At 32.0% G+C, this 12737-nt stretch overlaps 1 protein-coding gene across 2 annotated transcripts in view; it reads right to left on the bottom strand.

Moving 5' to 3' along the window:
* The window catches only part of LOC115225262 (titin), a 193903-nt gene that overhangs the window by 34148 nt on the left and 147018 nt on the right, over positions 1–12737 (bottom strand). For both annotated transcript variants that reach the window (XM_036515440.1, XM_036515448.1), the window contains 14 exons: positions 11217–11519; positions 9725–10030; positions 9239–9544; positions 8755–9057; positions 7666–7968; positions 7140–7445; positions 6711–7013; positions 5866–6171; positions 4882–5187; positions 4110–4412; positions 3148–3453; positions 2456–2761; positions 820–1122; positions 206–511 (listed from right to left, as the gene is read on the bottom strand). In XM_036515440.1, the coding sequence (XP_036371333.1) occupies positions 206–511; positions 820–1122; positions 2456–2761; positions 3148–3453; positions 4110–4412; positions 4882–5187; positions 5866–6171; positions 6711–7013; positions 7140–7445; positions 7666–7968; positions 8755–9057; positions 9239–9544; positions 9725–10030; positions 11217–11519 (4266 nt within the window). The remainder of the gene's footprint in view (positions 1–205; positions 512–819; positions 1123–2455; positions 2762–3147; positions 3454–4109; positions 4413–4881; positions 5188–5865; positions 6172–6710; positions 7014–7139; positions 7446–7665; positions 7969–8754; positions 9058–9238; positions 9545–9724; positions 10031–11216; positions 11520–12737) is intronic.

Below are 12737 nucleotides of genomic sequence, written 5' to 3'. Positions count from 1 at the left end.
TAATGATTATGATGCTATGGAATTCTACATCATGGCAATATTTTCAAGAATGCAATGCTTTTGTAAATCAGGAGTCACTTGTATTTGATTTATTAAAAAAAGTAACAATAAAATAATTTAGATTTCAGCAAATGGCTCAGCTTGCAACTGCATGGGACTACAAAAAGCTTTCAGTTAATCTAATATTTTAGATTTTCATACTTACCAAATGGACTCTTAACAAGAGTTGCTTCTTTAGTGTCCAAAGGTTCACTGCTTCCTATTTTGTTTTCAGCATAAACTCTAAAGTAATATTCTGTTTTCTCATGGAGATTTTTTATTTGATACTCATTCGTTCCTTCTTTCACTTTTTCAACTTTAGACCAGTATTTGTTGGAAGAAGCTCGTTTTTCAATAACGTAACCTGTTATAGGAGAGCCACCATCATCACTAGATGGTTTCCACTTGATGCAGACTGAATCTTGTTGAATATTGGTAACAAGAAGAGGACCAGTTGGTTTTGATGGTACAACTGTATAACAAAATTATAGATAGCATTGAGCAACAATTTTAACAATGAACTCATCTTTAATTCAAACATTTTATGATTGACAGACAAAACTTATATGGAAATATAAAGAAATACAGGATAAAAATCAATTATTTTTTTTATCAAAATGAATACTTTTTAATTATCATGATTTAATTTTCAATTTATATGAAATTACTATGAAACCAATTTTTGAAATGAAATTTTTGAAATAAGCAAAAATTAAAATTTCAACAAATGTATTTTTGAGACATTAAAGGAAATATTAGAACTGAGAATATAATACTAACGGAGTCCTTTCTTTGTTGTCACAGAGATTTCGGTGTCAGCTTTGTTACTAGCACCAATCTTATTCAAGGCACAAATATTAAAGTAATAGTCCATGTTTTCATCAAGTTTTGTTATACGGCAGCTTGTATCATAAGAGTCAAGTGAGGTGACTGTGGTCCAGTTGCCTGGTTTCTGTGGTGACATTTGCACAACATATCCTGTAATAGGTGTTCCACCATCAACTGCTGGTGCAGACCATTCCAATTCAACAAAGTTTTCCCCAACTCTTGATGCTCTGAAATTGGTAGGCTTATCTGGAGGAGCTATTAAAAAGGGAAAAGAAATGTAATGAATATTTGTCATACATCAAATAAAAATGTTTAAGAAAGAGGATTTTTGGCTTGAAGGATACTTTTTAGTTGATCAAATTTATAGCCTTAATAGGAAAAGTCATGCATGTCAATGAAAAGTTTTTTTGAAAAGACAAAGGAGGGAACTCTGAAATTTAAATGAACTAAAAATTAAAAGATGATATGCAGTGCAGACAAAGTCTGATATTTGGTAAACATGATGATGATTCTAGACATGTTTCAGTCATATACCTCCTTAGCAAATCATAATCTAATACAAGCCACAGAATGACTTAATGAGTGCGTAATTACAGGTATTGCTTCAACTGATTATCATTTCTTCTGACTTGCAATATTAAGTATATAAGACAAGACTTAACTCTATATTTTTCACCTAGAAGGCACCTTTCAGAAACTTTTCAATGATATTTTAAATAAACTGAACATTAATATGAAAATGACTAAATATCAATTTGTTGAAATCCAGCCTCTCCCAGCATAGCAAAAATAAACAGAGGTAAGATGATAATGCTGATGATGATATTTCTCTGGCAAACACTCAGCATACACTGTAAAGTGGTTGGCATTAAGAAGAGCATTGAGCCATAGAAACCAAGCCAAATCAGACTGGAACCTGGTGGATGTCAGCATGGAAAACAAACGTTGAAGTTAAAATGATGATACACACACGCACGCACAACAAGTATATTGTTCAAGTGTTTTCAGCCATAATTTTTTCTCGGTGGCACGTAAAAAGCACCAACTGATCGTGGATGTTGCCAGCCTCCTCTGGCCCCTGTGCCGGTGGCATGTAAAAAGCACCCACTACACTCACTGAGTGGTTGGCGTTAGGAAGGGCATCCAGCTTTAGAAACACTGCTAGATCAGACTGGAGCCTGGTGCAGCCTCCTGGCTTCCCAGATCCCGGCCAAACCGTCCAACCCATGCTAGTATGGAAAACAGACGTTAAACGATGATGATAATGATGATGATTTTAAAGGGATATATTTAAGGGTCAGTTTAATTGTTGCTATATTGTACACTGTATTGCTCTCCAACCCATACCGACATAGAAAAAGTAGATATGACTCAAATGCTGCTGCTGCCAATGATAATGGTATATAAATCTTTTCATAAAAATTAGTGTCATCTAATTTAAAAAACATTTTACTTTAGGTGTGTCTATTAGAGGATTCTGTGAAATTCTGATAATTTTCTATACTTGTTCTCTTTAAGGTAATTTTCATATGTGGTATTATATAGTAGTTGCTTGGAAAATAAATAAGAATGATAAAAGGGTATTTACTTAGTTCCCTCATTGGTTTGACAACATCAGTTGAAACAAGAGGCAAACTTCGTCCTTCACCATTGACAGCAACCACACGGAAGAAATATTCCAGTGATTCAATCAAATCTGTGGCTTTGAATGAAGTTGTTTTAGGTGGCACCTTGCCAGCAGTTGACCATGTTGTTCTTGTAGCAGTCCTGTATTCAACAATATATTCTATGAGTTCACATCCACCATCACTGAGAGGTGGCTTCCACTCTAATTCAGCTGAATCTTTAGTAATGTTGCTTATAATCAATGGACCCTCAGGAACAGATGGAACATCTAAAAAGAAATTAAATATAAATACAGTGTTAATATTTCAAATAGATTCAGTGAGAATATTTTTAATCATCTCTTTTAATATCAGCCCACCTGTGTTCTATGATAGAAACATTTGGCTTTAAAGTGATCTAAAATAAAACCTTCCTTTAAAATTTCATGTTAATTTATCTTCCAGACATCAGATTCATAACTATTTTCAAATTAAATTGCAACAAAAGTCAATGTATTTCAATTAGAAATATGGTAACAAAAAAAGGGTTAATAAATAAGTGTAGTTTCTAACTTGATATTTTATCACACTTTTATTTATGATTAAATTAATTAAAAATTGAAATAAAGAGAAAATTACAAAAACCTTTATAAAGAATTCTGACAATAATACTCACTGAATGGGCTCTTTGCTGTAGTAGCTGCTTCAGTTTCTAATGGTTGACTCTGTCCAAGCATATTTTCAGCAATGACTCTGAATAGATATTCATTTTTCTCATATAGATTAGTGCAGCACACTTCTAATGTACTTGCTTCAACTTTTTCAACTCTCGACCAAATTAATGATTTAGGAGTTTTCTTTTCAACTTGGTAGAACATGACTGGAGAACCACCATCATCCTGAGGTGGTTTCCATCTTAGGCTGATTGAAGTACGCTGTACGTCAACAATTTCAATGGGTCCAGTAGGCATTGAAGGAACAGCTGAAATATAAGAGTAGTCTATTTTAAAACAAGACAATAATAAAGTTATCATAATTATTATTGCAATGATGTTATTTTATGGATATAAAAAATGATTATTTTATTTCTTCAGTGAGTGTAGAAGCCTGCTCCCCTATTGCTTTTAGAGTGATCAATACATCACACTTTTTGGCTGAACATTGCCTCTGAGCCATGAATGAATTTAGCAAATTTAAGAATGTAGACAAAGCTTCTGATGGAAAGTTATCATGATCTGACTACATAACTACATCCTCTACACTTCTCTAAATGCTAAAAACAGTAAAGAAAATAAATAATCCTGCTGAATACCCTTCCTTCTAATTCTCTAACATCCATAGACTCCAATCTAACCTAAATCTCATTACAAACATTGAGATTTAGTTCTAAACCAAAATCTGACATATATATATCTTTGCTTTGTCTTCATATGTCTTAGGAGCTTATGTTTTTTTTCACTTCCATGAAACTTTATGCAACATGAGGAGCTAAGGCAATCTGTTTATTAATACATATATATATATATATATATATATATATATATATATATATATATATCAATGGTTTTAATGCTACTATATTTAAAAAGCTGACTTAAGTTAATCAATGAAGGATTCAATTCTCAATAAAATACTTACTTGCTTCTCGTTGAGTGATAACAGAACCAACAGTTTCACATGGTTTTCCCATACCAGCTTTATTTTCAGCTGAGACAGAGAAGTAATAACCAACATTCTTTTCCAGATTAGTTACTTTGAATGATGTATCTAAACCTTCAACAACCATTAGGCGTTCCCATTCATCCTTCTTGTCTTTTCGCTTTTTAACAGTATATTTCAAAACCTTAGAACCACCATCACTCTTTGGTGGTCTCCATTCAAGGCAAACATAATTTTCACCAATTTGGCTAGCTCTTACATTAACTGGTGATCCAGGTACATCTATGAGGTAAAATGAAAATAGTTTTTATTTATTTGTAATTCAATAAAAATATAAATATTAAGAACTTTCTATAAACCATTTTGCATTCAATTTAATTTCAGAAACAATTACATCATAATTTTATTATATTAGCAATTAATTGTTCATGAATTTTCAGGTAATATTTCAATTATATATTTTATGATGTAGGCATACATCATAAATTTAGGAATATATCATATTTACTCATATATAAATCACACTATTTTATATTTGATTTTAACTGAAAAAAACTAGGGTGCAATCTATGCATAGAGCAAAGTTATAAGTGTAAGGGAAAATTTTTCTACCAAGATTTATTACTAAATTAGGGGTATGACTCATAAGCAAATACAGTGAATATGGTATTCTATTTTTGAACAATTTTAGTTAACAGTCAACAAATAAAGACAGACAAGAAAGAATTTTCAATCTTTAAACTATACTTACGTATTTCTCGAGAAGGTATTGTTGCTTCAGTTGTGTCTAAAGGTGGACTCTGTCCTTCTTCATTGACAGCAATGACACGGAAGTAATATTCAGTTCCTTCAGCTAATCCAAGAACTCTATAAACATTAACATTAGCTTCAACTTCTGCAGCATTTAGCCAACTAGGTCGAGTTGCAGATTTGTATTCAATAATATACTTGGTAATTGGACTGCCACCATCAGAATCAGGTGCTTTCCATTCAAGATCAACATAGTCATAAGATATTTTAATGACTTCAAGGGGACCCTTAGGACGTCCTGGAGGACCTGTAAGTAAAAATTTAAAAAATCAATAATAAGAAAATCTTTATAATAGTTCAACTAAAACTGTATATGAATCTATTTTATTTCATGGAGTCTTCTGTTCAATACTAAAACATCCAAAATTATGATAATTTAGAGTCTCATCAAAATATTTAAAGATAAAATGTAATTATAACTTCATGCTCAATAGGTTTATAGTTAACATGGAAATAAAAGTAAATGCTGAGTTCCTTTAGACTCAATTGATGGACTTGGTCAAGAGACTCTTAATTTAATAATTATCTTTATCTAGCTGAGAAATTGCAAGCATTTCAATTTTAGAAGTAAATTTCTAACATTATGATGAACAGTCAACCATAAAATATAATCAGACTCACTTAAGCTATTTCTAGATGGAAAAACATATCCAGATATACAAAATATTTCTAAAAAAGGAATATATATTCATAAAAATTTATTATCCCTGAAAGTTTTTAAATTCTTACAGAAATATATAGGGTAACAAAAACACTTTCTAGTGGTGTCTTCCTAAACAATAAGTAATGAATTTTAGGGTAATTTGGCAACTAATTAATTAATATAATGCAGCTGATATAAATTTCAGTTTATATTTGCACAAGATAAGTTTAATAGCAAAATAATAATCATATAAAATTAATGTAAGAGTTTTAATATACTCACTGAATGGACTCTTGGCCATTGTTGATGCATCTGAAATCAGTGGTTCACTGTAGCCTATTTTATTTACAGCAGAAATTCTATAATCATATTCAGTGTTTGCTCTTAAATTCTGGATATTAAAGGATGTAACAGTGGCAGGCACTTGCTGAACCTTATTCCAGTACTGACGCTTACTTTCTTTTTGTTCGATGAGATAACCTGTCAGAGGAGATCCTCCATCATCTTCTGGATGTTTCCATGAAATATTCATTGAAGTTTTCATGATATCAGTTACTTTGATAGGTCCTCTTGGACTTGATGGTTTTTCTAGAGAATTAAATATTAAAACAAATTTATTATGGTAATAAAATATTATGTGATTATTTATTTAAAAAATATTTAACAAAATGACTGAATAATTAAATATATAGTCACAGATATTCACATTGAAACCACATGGTTTCAGGTTCAATACCACTTAATGACATCTTGGGCAAGTGTTTTCTTCACTAGTTTTGGGATTACCAATGCCTTATGAGTGAAATTTGGTAAACTAAAACAATACAAAGGCCTGATTTACATGTGCATGTATGTATGTATGTTGGATTCCATGTGATTTTGCATTGACATTGCTTGAGTACACTACTAAGACATTGTTTAAGGTTTGATAGTTTGACATGAATTAAAATACCTTACTTTAAAAAAATAAAGACAGGTGTCTGGAAGAGTGTACTGTCATAGAAAACTATCTCAAGAAGTCCCATTTACGAAAGCCAGTATGGACTTAAAAAAACAGACTTAAAAACAAATGTCATGATAATGATTACAATGATGATGATGAGATATATAGTATATAAATCACTTACGTGGCTGTCTCATTGGGCATACAGCATGATCTGCATCAGCTGGTTTGCTAAGACCAACTTTATTCTCAGCACATATAGAGAAGTAGTAATTAACATTTTGTCTGAGATTTTTCAATGTGCAAGATAATTCATGAGAAGTGACTGATGTCATTTTTGTGCGCTCATCATCCAACGATTCTCGCTTCAGTATTACATAACCAGTAACTCTAGAACCTCCATCATCAATTGGTGGCTTCCATTCCATAACAGCAAAGTCAGCACCAATTTTCGTAGCACGGAAATAAATAGGTTGACCAGGAAGATCTGCAAGACAATTTATTAGTAATTATTTAGTCTATGTAGTTGTAGTAAAGTCATGCAGAAAGAAAAGAAAAGTAAAATAAAGAAATTGAATGATAAAAAGAAATTTTAATTTTTTTGCAAACTTACTAATTTTCTTGATAGGCTTTGTTGATTCATCAGATTCCAAAGGTGGACTCTGACCTTCATCATTGACAGCTGTTACTCTAAACATGTAATCTGTATCTTCCATCAAGTTGTTTGCAGTAAATGTAGTTGTCTTTCCATCTACTGTACCAGCTTTAGACCAGAAAGTTCTAGAAAGTACTCTGTATTCAATGATATAACTTGTAACAGGCTTGCCACCATCTTTCTGTGGTGGTTTCCAGGCCATGTCAACTGAGTTGTGGGTGACATCTTTAATTTCCAATGGTCCAGTTGGACGAGATGGCACATCTAGAAAGCATAAGAGAATATGATTATTTCATGTATGTAATAATTTGGTGAGTTTCGTATTGAAAAACAAAATGTTAGACATGAAATTATAAAACAAAAAAAAAGGTATGTTATTAATTAATATAATCATAGGAAATTTCAGTGGCCTCTCATAATTATGTCTGGACCATCAGTTATTGGAAAATGGGAAGTATGTCAGTAGATGTAGAAGCATACTCACTGAATGGACTTTTAGCCATAGTGGAATCTTGTGTTTCAAGAGGTTCACTCTGTCCGACTTTGTTCTCAGCAATTACTCTGAAATGGTACTCAGTATGGTCTTGGAGATTTCGAACATATAGTTCTGTTGTATCAGCATCTACTTTGGTTACCTTTGACCAAAATTTGCTTGATGTTGGACGTTTCTCAACAATATAACAAAGAATTGGAGATCCGCCATCATCTTTTGGTGGTTTCCATTTGATTGCAATAGAATCTCGTTGAACATCAGTTACAACAAGACTAGTTGGACGAGCAGGTACAACTAAGGAAGGTAAGAAAAACAAAATTTTGAAGAAATATGAATATAGTTTAGTCCAAAGTTAAAAGTAATTCAGAAGTATTTTTTATCAAAATTATGAAATGAAAATTTATCTCAATATAACAGTAAAATAATACAATGAACATAACTAATTTGATTTCTATTATTGCAGATTATTATGACTTTTGTAGAAAATTAAGTGCAAGTATAGAATCACTAAATCAAAGCCTTTCTCTTACACAATAAATATTCAACTGTTGATCCCCATCATATAATTGTTCAGTCACATAGTCACGATAGTTGCTACAACCATTTTTTCTGCTTTAAACTCATATTGATATAGCCTTTCCAATGTTTTCAGTATAGTGACTCAGTTTGTGGCACAAAAATATGTTATTGCTTTACACACATTTATGCAAACTTTATTTTCTTTCTTTTCTCAAAATATGTACGATCTTTTTACTTTGTTATCATTCACTGATATCACACAAGATATTCTAATTTTTCACCTGCATTAATCAAAGGTTTTGCAAAACTTTTATCTCATTTATCTACACAGTTTTCCTAAAGATATAATAATCCACTGAGTAATAATAATTCTTCTATTATTTGTAGCACATACAAATGCAAATTATATTCTTTGAGATTATCTTCTACAAAAGAATCAACAAGTTCATTTGTTTATCTGCTTCATTACATTTCAGTAATTATTCGTTATTTTGTAAATAACACATAATATTTATTTCTGAACTGGCACAAAAATTTTTAAATAGAAAGAAAACTACTTACGCAATCCTTTCATGGTTGTTACTGGTTTACTTGTTTCAACTGGTTCACTGACTCCAATTTTGTTTTCAGCACATACACCAAAGTAATAATTCATATCTTCCAGAAGATCAGTAATGCATAAGTTTGTATCATATGCACTGAGTAAAGCTACACGTTTCCAATCATCAGGGCTATGTTGAGACAAATAGACTACATAGCATTCTATAGCACTTCCACCATCAGACTTTGGTGGATCCCATTTTATTTCAACAAAATCTTCTCCAATTCTTGTGGCTCTTAAATCAACTGGAGGTAGTGGGCAGCCTAGGAAAAAATTGAAGTACTTATGAATATTTATTTCATCAAATTTAATAAGGATATAAAAAAGTATTAATTGTTCTTTATTAAATATAATGTTATAAATTTATAGAAAACAACTTTGGACAGTTTGACTTCTTTAATTCTTAAAAATACATTAAAAAAATAATCTTAAATAGATACATACTCAATTCTCTCATTGGTCTTACGAAATCAGATCCAGTTAAGGGCTGACTCTGTCCTTCTGAATTAACTGCAATGACACGGAAGAAATATTCACTGCCTTCACATAGATTAGAAGCAGTGTAATTTGTAGTTTTAGCATCCATGAAGCTTGCTTTTGACCATGTTGTTCTTGCAGATGTTCTATACTCAATAAGATAACCAGTAATTGGAGATCCACCATCTTTTTTAGATGGTTTCCATTCAAGATCAGCAGAATTCATTGTCACATTTGAAATTACCAATGGACCAACAGGAGGAGATGGTATACCTGTTAAAGACAAGCAGTAACATTTTTTAAATGAGGTATAACTTTGAAAACCAAATTTGTTAATTTTCTTAGTTATTAAACATTTTACTAAATTAATTGTTATTCATCTTACATAATTTAATATCAATTGAAATTTTCCTTTTAATTGAATAACACTTGAATATATTGAAAAACACTTACTGTATGGAGATTTTGCAGTGACTGCACTATCACAGACCAATGGCTCACTTGTTCCTACACTGTTCACAGCCAAAACTCTAAACAAGTAGTCAGTGTTCTCATAAAGGTTTGTTATTGTGTAGTCAAATAAGGATGACTCCACTGTGTCAACTTTGGTCCAAAGAAGTCCTTTAGTTGTTTTTCTTTCAATTATATAATCAGTTATTGGAGAACCACCATCTGTTAGAGGAGCTTTCCATCTAATGCTTACTGAAGTACGACTGAAATCAGTAATTTCAAGAGGTCCTTGTGGTTTGGAAGGAACAGCTGAAAATATTAAAAGAAATATATTTAGAGTTTGAATATTTTCTTCTTTATAATGAACAGCAAAAATAAAATCTGGTGGATCATTTTATAAAATACAAAAAACAACATAGTCACGCAACAAAAAAGAATGCCATACTAAGTAAACCCATGTGTTTGAAAGGAGATATGTCTGTGAGTGTGTTTTCAGCAAAAATAGAGGAAATTTGAAAATGCATGACTAATTTATGAGAAAGAAAGCAAAATAAATATAAGTATTTAATAAAATTCTAAGATAGTATTGGAAAGTTCTTGAACCAGAAAAAGTAGAAAAAATGTACACCATTACTCCATAATGTGTTTCACATATATATTTTCATATATCATCCTCTTTAAAATAGTTCTCTTGGGAGTGTAGACAGCTATAAATCCATGTTTACTATGCTGAAAAATCATCACAGAAATATTCCAATACTTTTTGCAATTCTGTTTCATAGTCACCTACCATTTTGATGATTCTAGGGCTGAAAGGTAGATCATTTGTTAACCATTTCATGTGGTTCAAAATACAAACCAAGATACTGCTGCTTCAGATCAAATGGCAAAAGCCAGGGAACACACTTCATGTCAAGATGAAGTATGTTCATGTTTTCCATAAGAATCTCCTACAAACTCTATAACTGATCCCATTCAGGAGAAGAGGATGATGGTTTGTTTGGCAACAGTTCTCCTGTGTGAGTTCATATATTTTTTTTTCACACGTTCTAGCCCTTTGTAACTGAATGGTTGCTTTGAATGCTCATCATCTTGAACTAACACTTGACTACTCTTAAAATGTATTTGCTACTCTAAAACCTTATGATTCACTTCAAAAAGTGTTTGGCAAAAGCCTGACAAAGTGTTTTGCAGACCTTGAGAATAGATTTGTCAAGCTTTCAGAAAAATTTGATGCAACCAAGTTGCTCAAAATTGTCACAGAGCAGCTCTCATACAATGTTACAAAATCTCATGTAATAATTAAATATGAGTAGATAACACGATACCTATTTTGTTGACTGGCCCAGTAAGCTGGGTACCAATGATACTCAATTGTGCATACACTTTGGTTTTAGTAGTACAATCAGAACACATGCACCCTGGAAACTTTTAATAATACCATAGAATTACATAATTATGGATACAGTTTAAAATATTTATATTATCAACTTACTTAATTCCTTAACAGGTACAACACCATTTGGCATTTCTGCTGCTGGACCACTTCCTGCTTTATTCTCAGCAGCAACTGAGAAATAATACTTTGTGCCTTCAGTAAGATTATCTATCTTCACTCTTCTGTCTGAGCCATCAGTAGTAGCTACCCGTGACCAGTCAGTCTTCTTATCATCTTGCTTCTTAATGATGTATTTTGTGATTCTTGAACCACCATCTTCTTTGGGATGTTTCCATTCAAGTGCAACAAAGTCTCTGCCAATTTTACTTGTATGCAAATCAGTGGGTTTTCCAGGAGGTGCTGAGAAGGAAGAAGAAATTGTATGTGAATACTAATCTTAAAATTTAAACAAAAGGATCTGATATTTAGAAATATTTGGAAAATTAGTAACAGTTGTTATTAATGTAGGCATGAGACCAGAAATTAAGACAAACAACTTAGTTTTAGTCACTTAAATTATACCCTAATACTAACTGGTATTCTATTTTATTGACATCCCAACCAGGATCAAAGTTAAAATTAACCTTGATATGATTTGAATTCAGAATGTTAAGACCTAGAACAAAATACCACATGGAATTTTGTCTGATGCTCTAACAAATCTGTTAGCTATCATCATCATCATCATCATTATTATTACTATTATTGAGTGAGAGAGCAGCACATGCCATCAAAGTGACACTGAGGTACAAATATATGAAGCTCAGCATACCCAACATAATTACCCACCTGATAAGGGTACACCTGGCACATGCATCACAACCATATGTGCATGACATGGTGATCTCATCATGATATACAGTGCATGACCTTGCAGGTGGGGCCCAGTTATAAATTTTTAAGGTTGAGTAGTCCATCTCGCTCAAAAGATCCCTGAATAAGGTTTGTTTAAGGATGATGAACAAAACACCCATGTTTCCAGAGGTGAATTATTCAAACACCAAAGAATTCCTCTCAACACAGAAGTAGTAGGGGAGAATCATAGCTATGTGTTGAGAGGAATTCTTTGCGGTTTGAATAATTCACCTCTGGAAACATGGGTGTTTAAACAAACCTCATTCAGAGACCTTTTGAGTGGGATGGGTTACTTAACCTGAAAACATGCTATTATTATTATTATTATAAATAATGACATGGGTTGGAATTGTCGGTTTGGGTAGAGCTTTGGAAATTCAACCTTATATATTCTGAGTTCAAACTCAGATTGACTTTCCCTTTCATCTACTCTGAAGTTAATAAAATAATTAACAGTCCTTCACTGGGGTTCTTATAATTGACTGCTCTGCTCCTTCAAAATGTGTGACTTAACTTTTGAAAATATCATTATTAATAATAACATTAATAATTGTTTCTAACATAGATACAAGGCCACAAATTTGGAAGAAGTAAGCAAGTTGATTATATTGCTCCTATACTCAACTGGCATTTTACCTTATCAACCTCTGAAGAATGAAAGGCTAAATTGACTTCAGCAGGATTTAGAAACAGTAATGCCAAGGAAAACAGTTCAAAATTGTC

The sequence above is a fragment of the Octopus sinensis genome, linkage group LG2, assembly GCF_006345805.1.
Source record: "Octopus sinensis linkage group LG2, ASM634580v1, whole genome shotgun sequence".
In the NCBI taxonomy this organism is placed as follows: domain Eukaryota; kingdom Metazoa; phylum Mollusca; class Cephalopoda; order Octopoda; family Octopodidae; genus Octopus; species Octopus sinensis.
The sequence above is the reverse complement of the archived record's forward strand: the minus strand, read 5'-3'. Positions and strand labels throughout refer to the sequence as shown.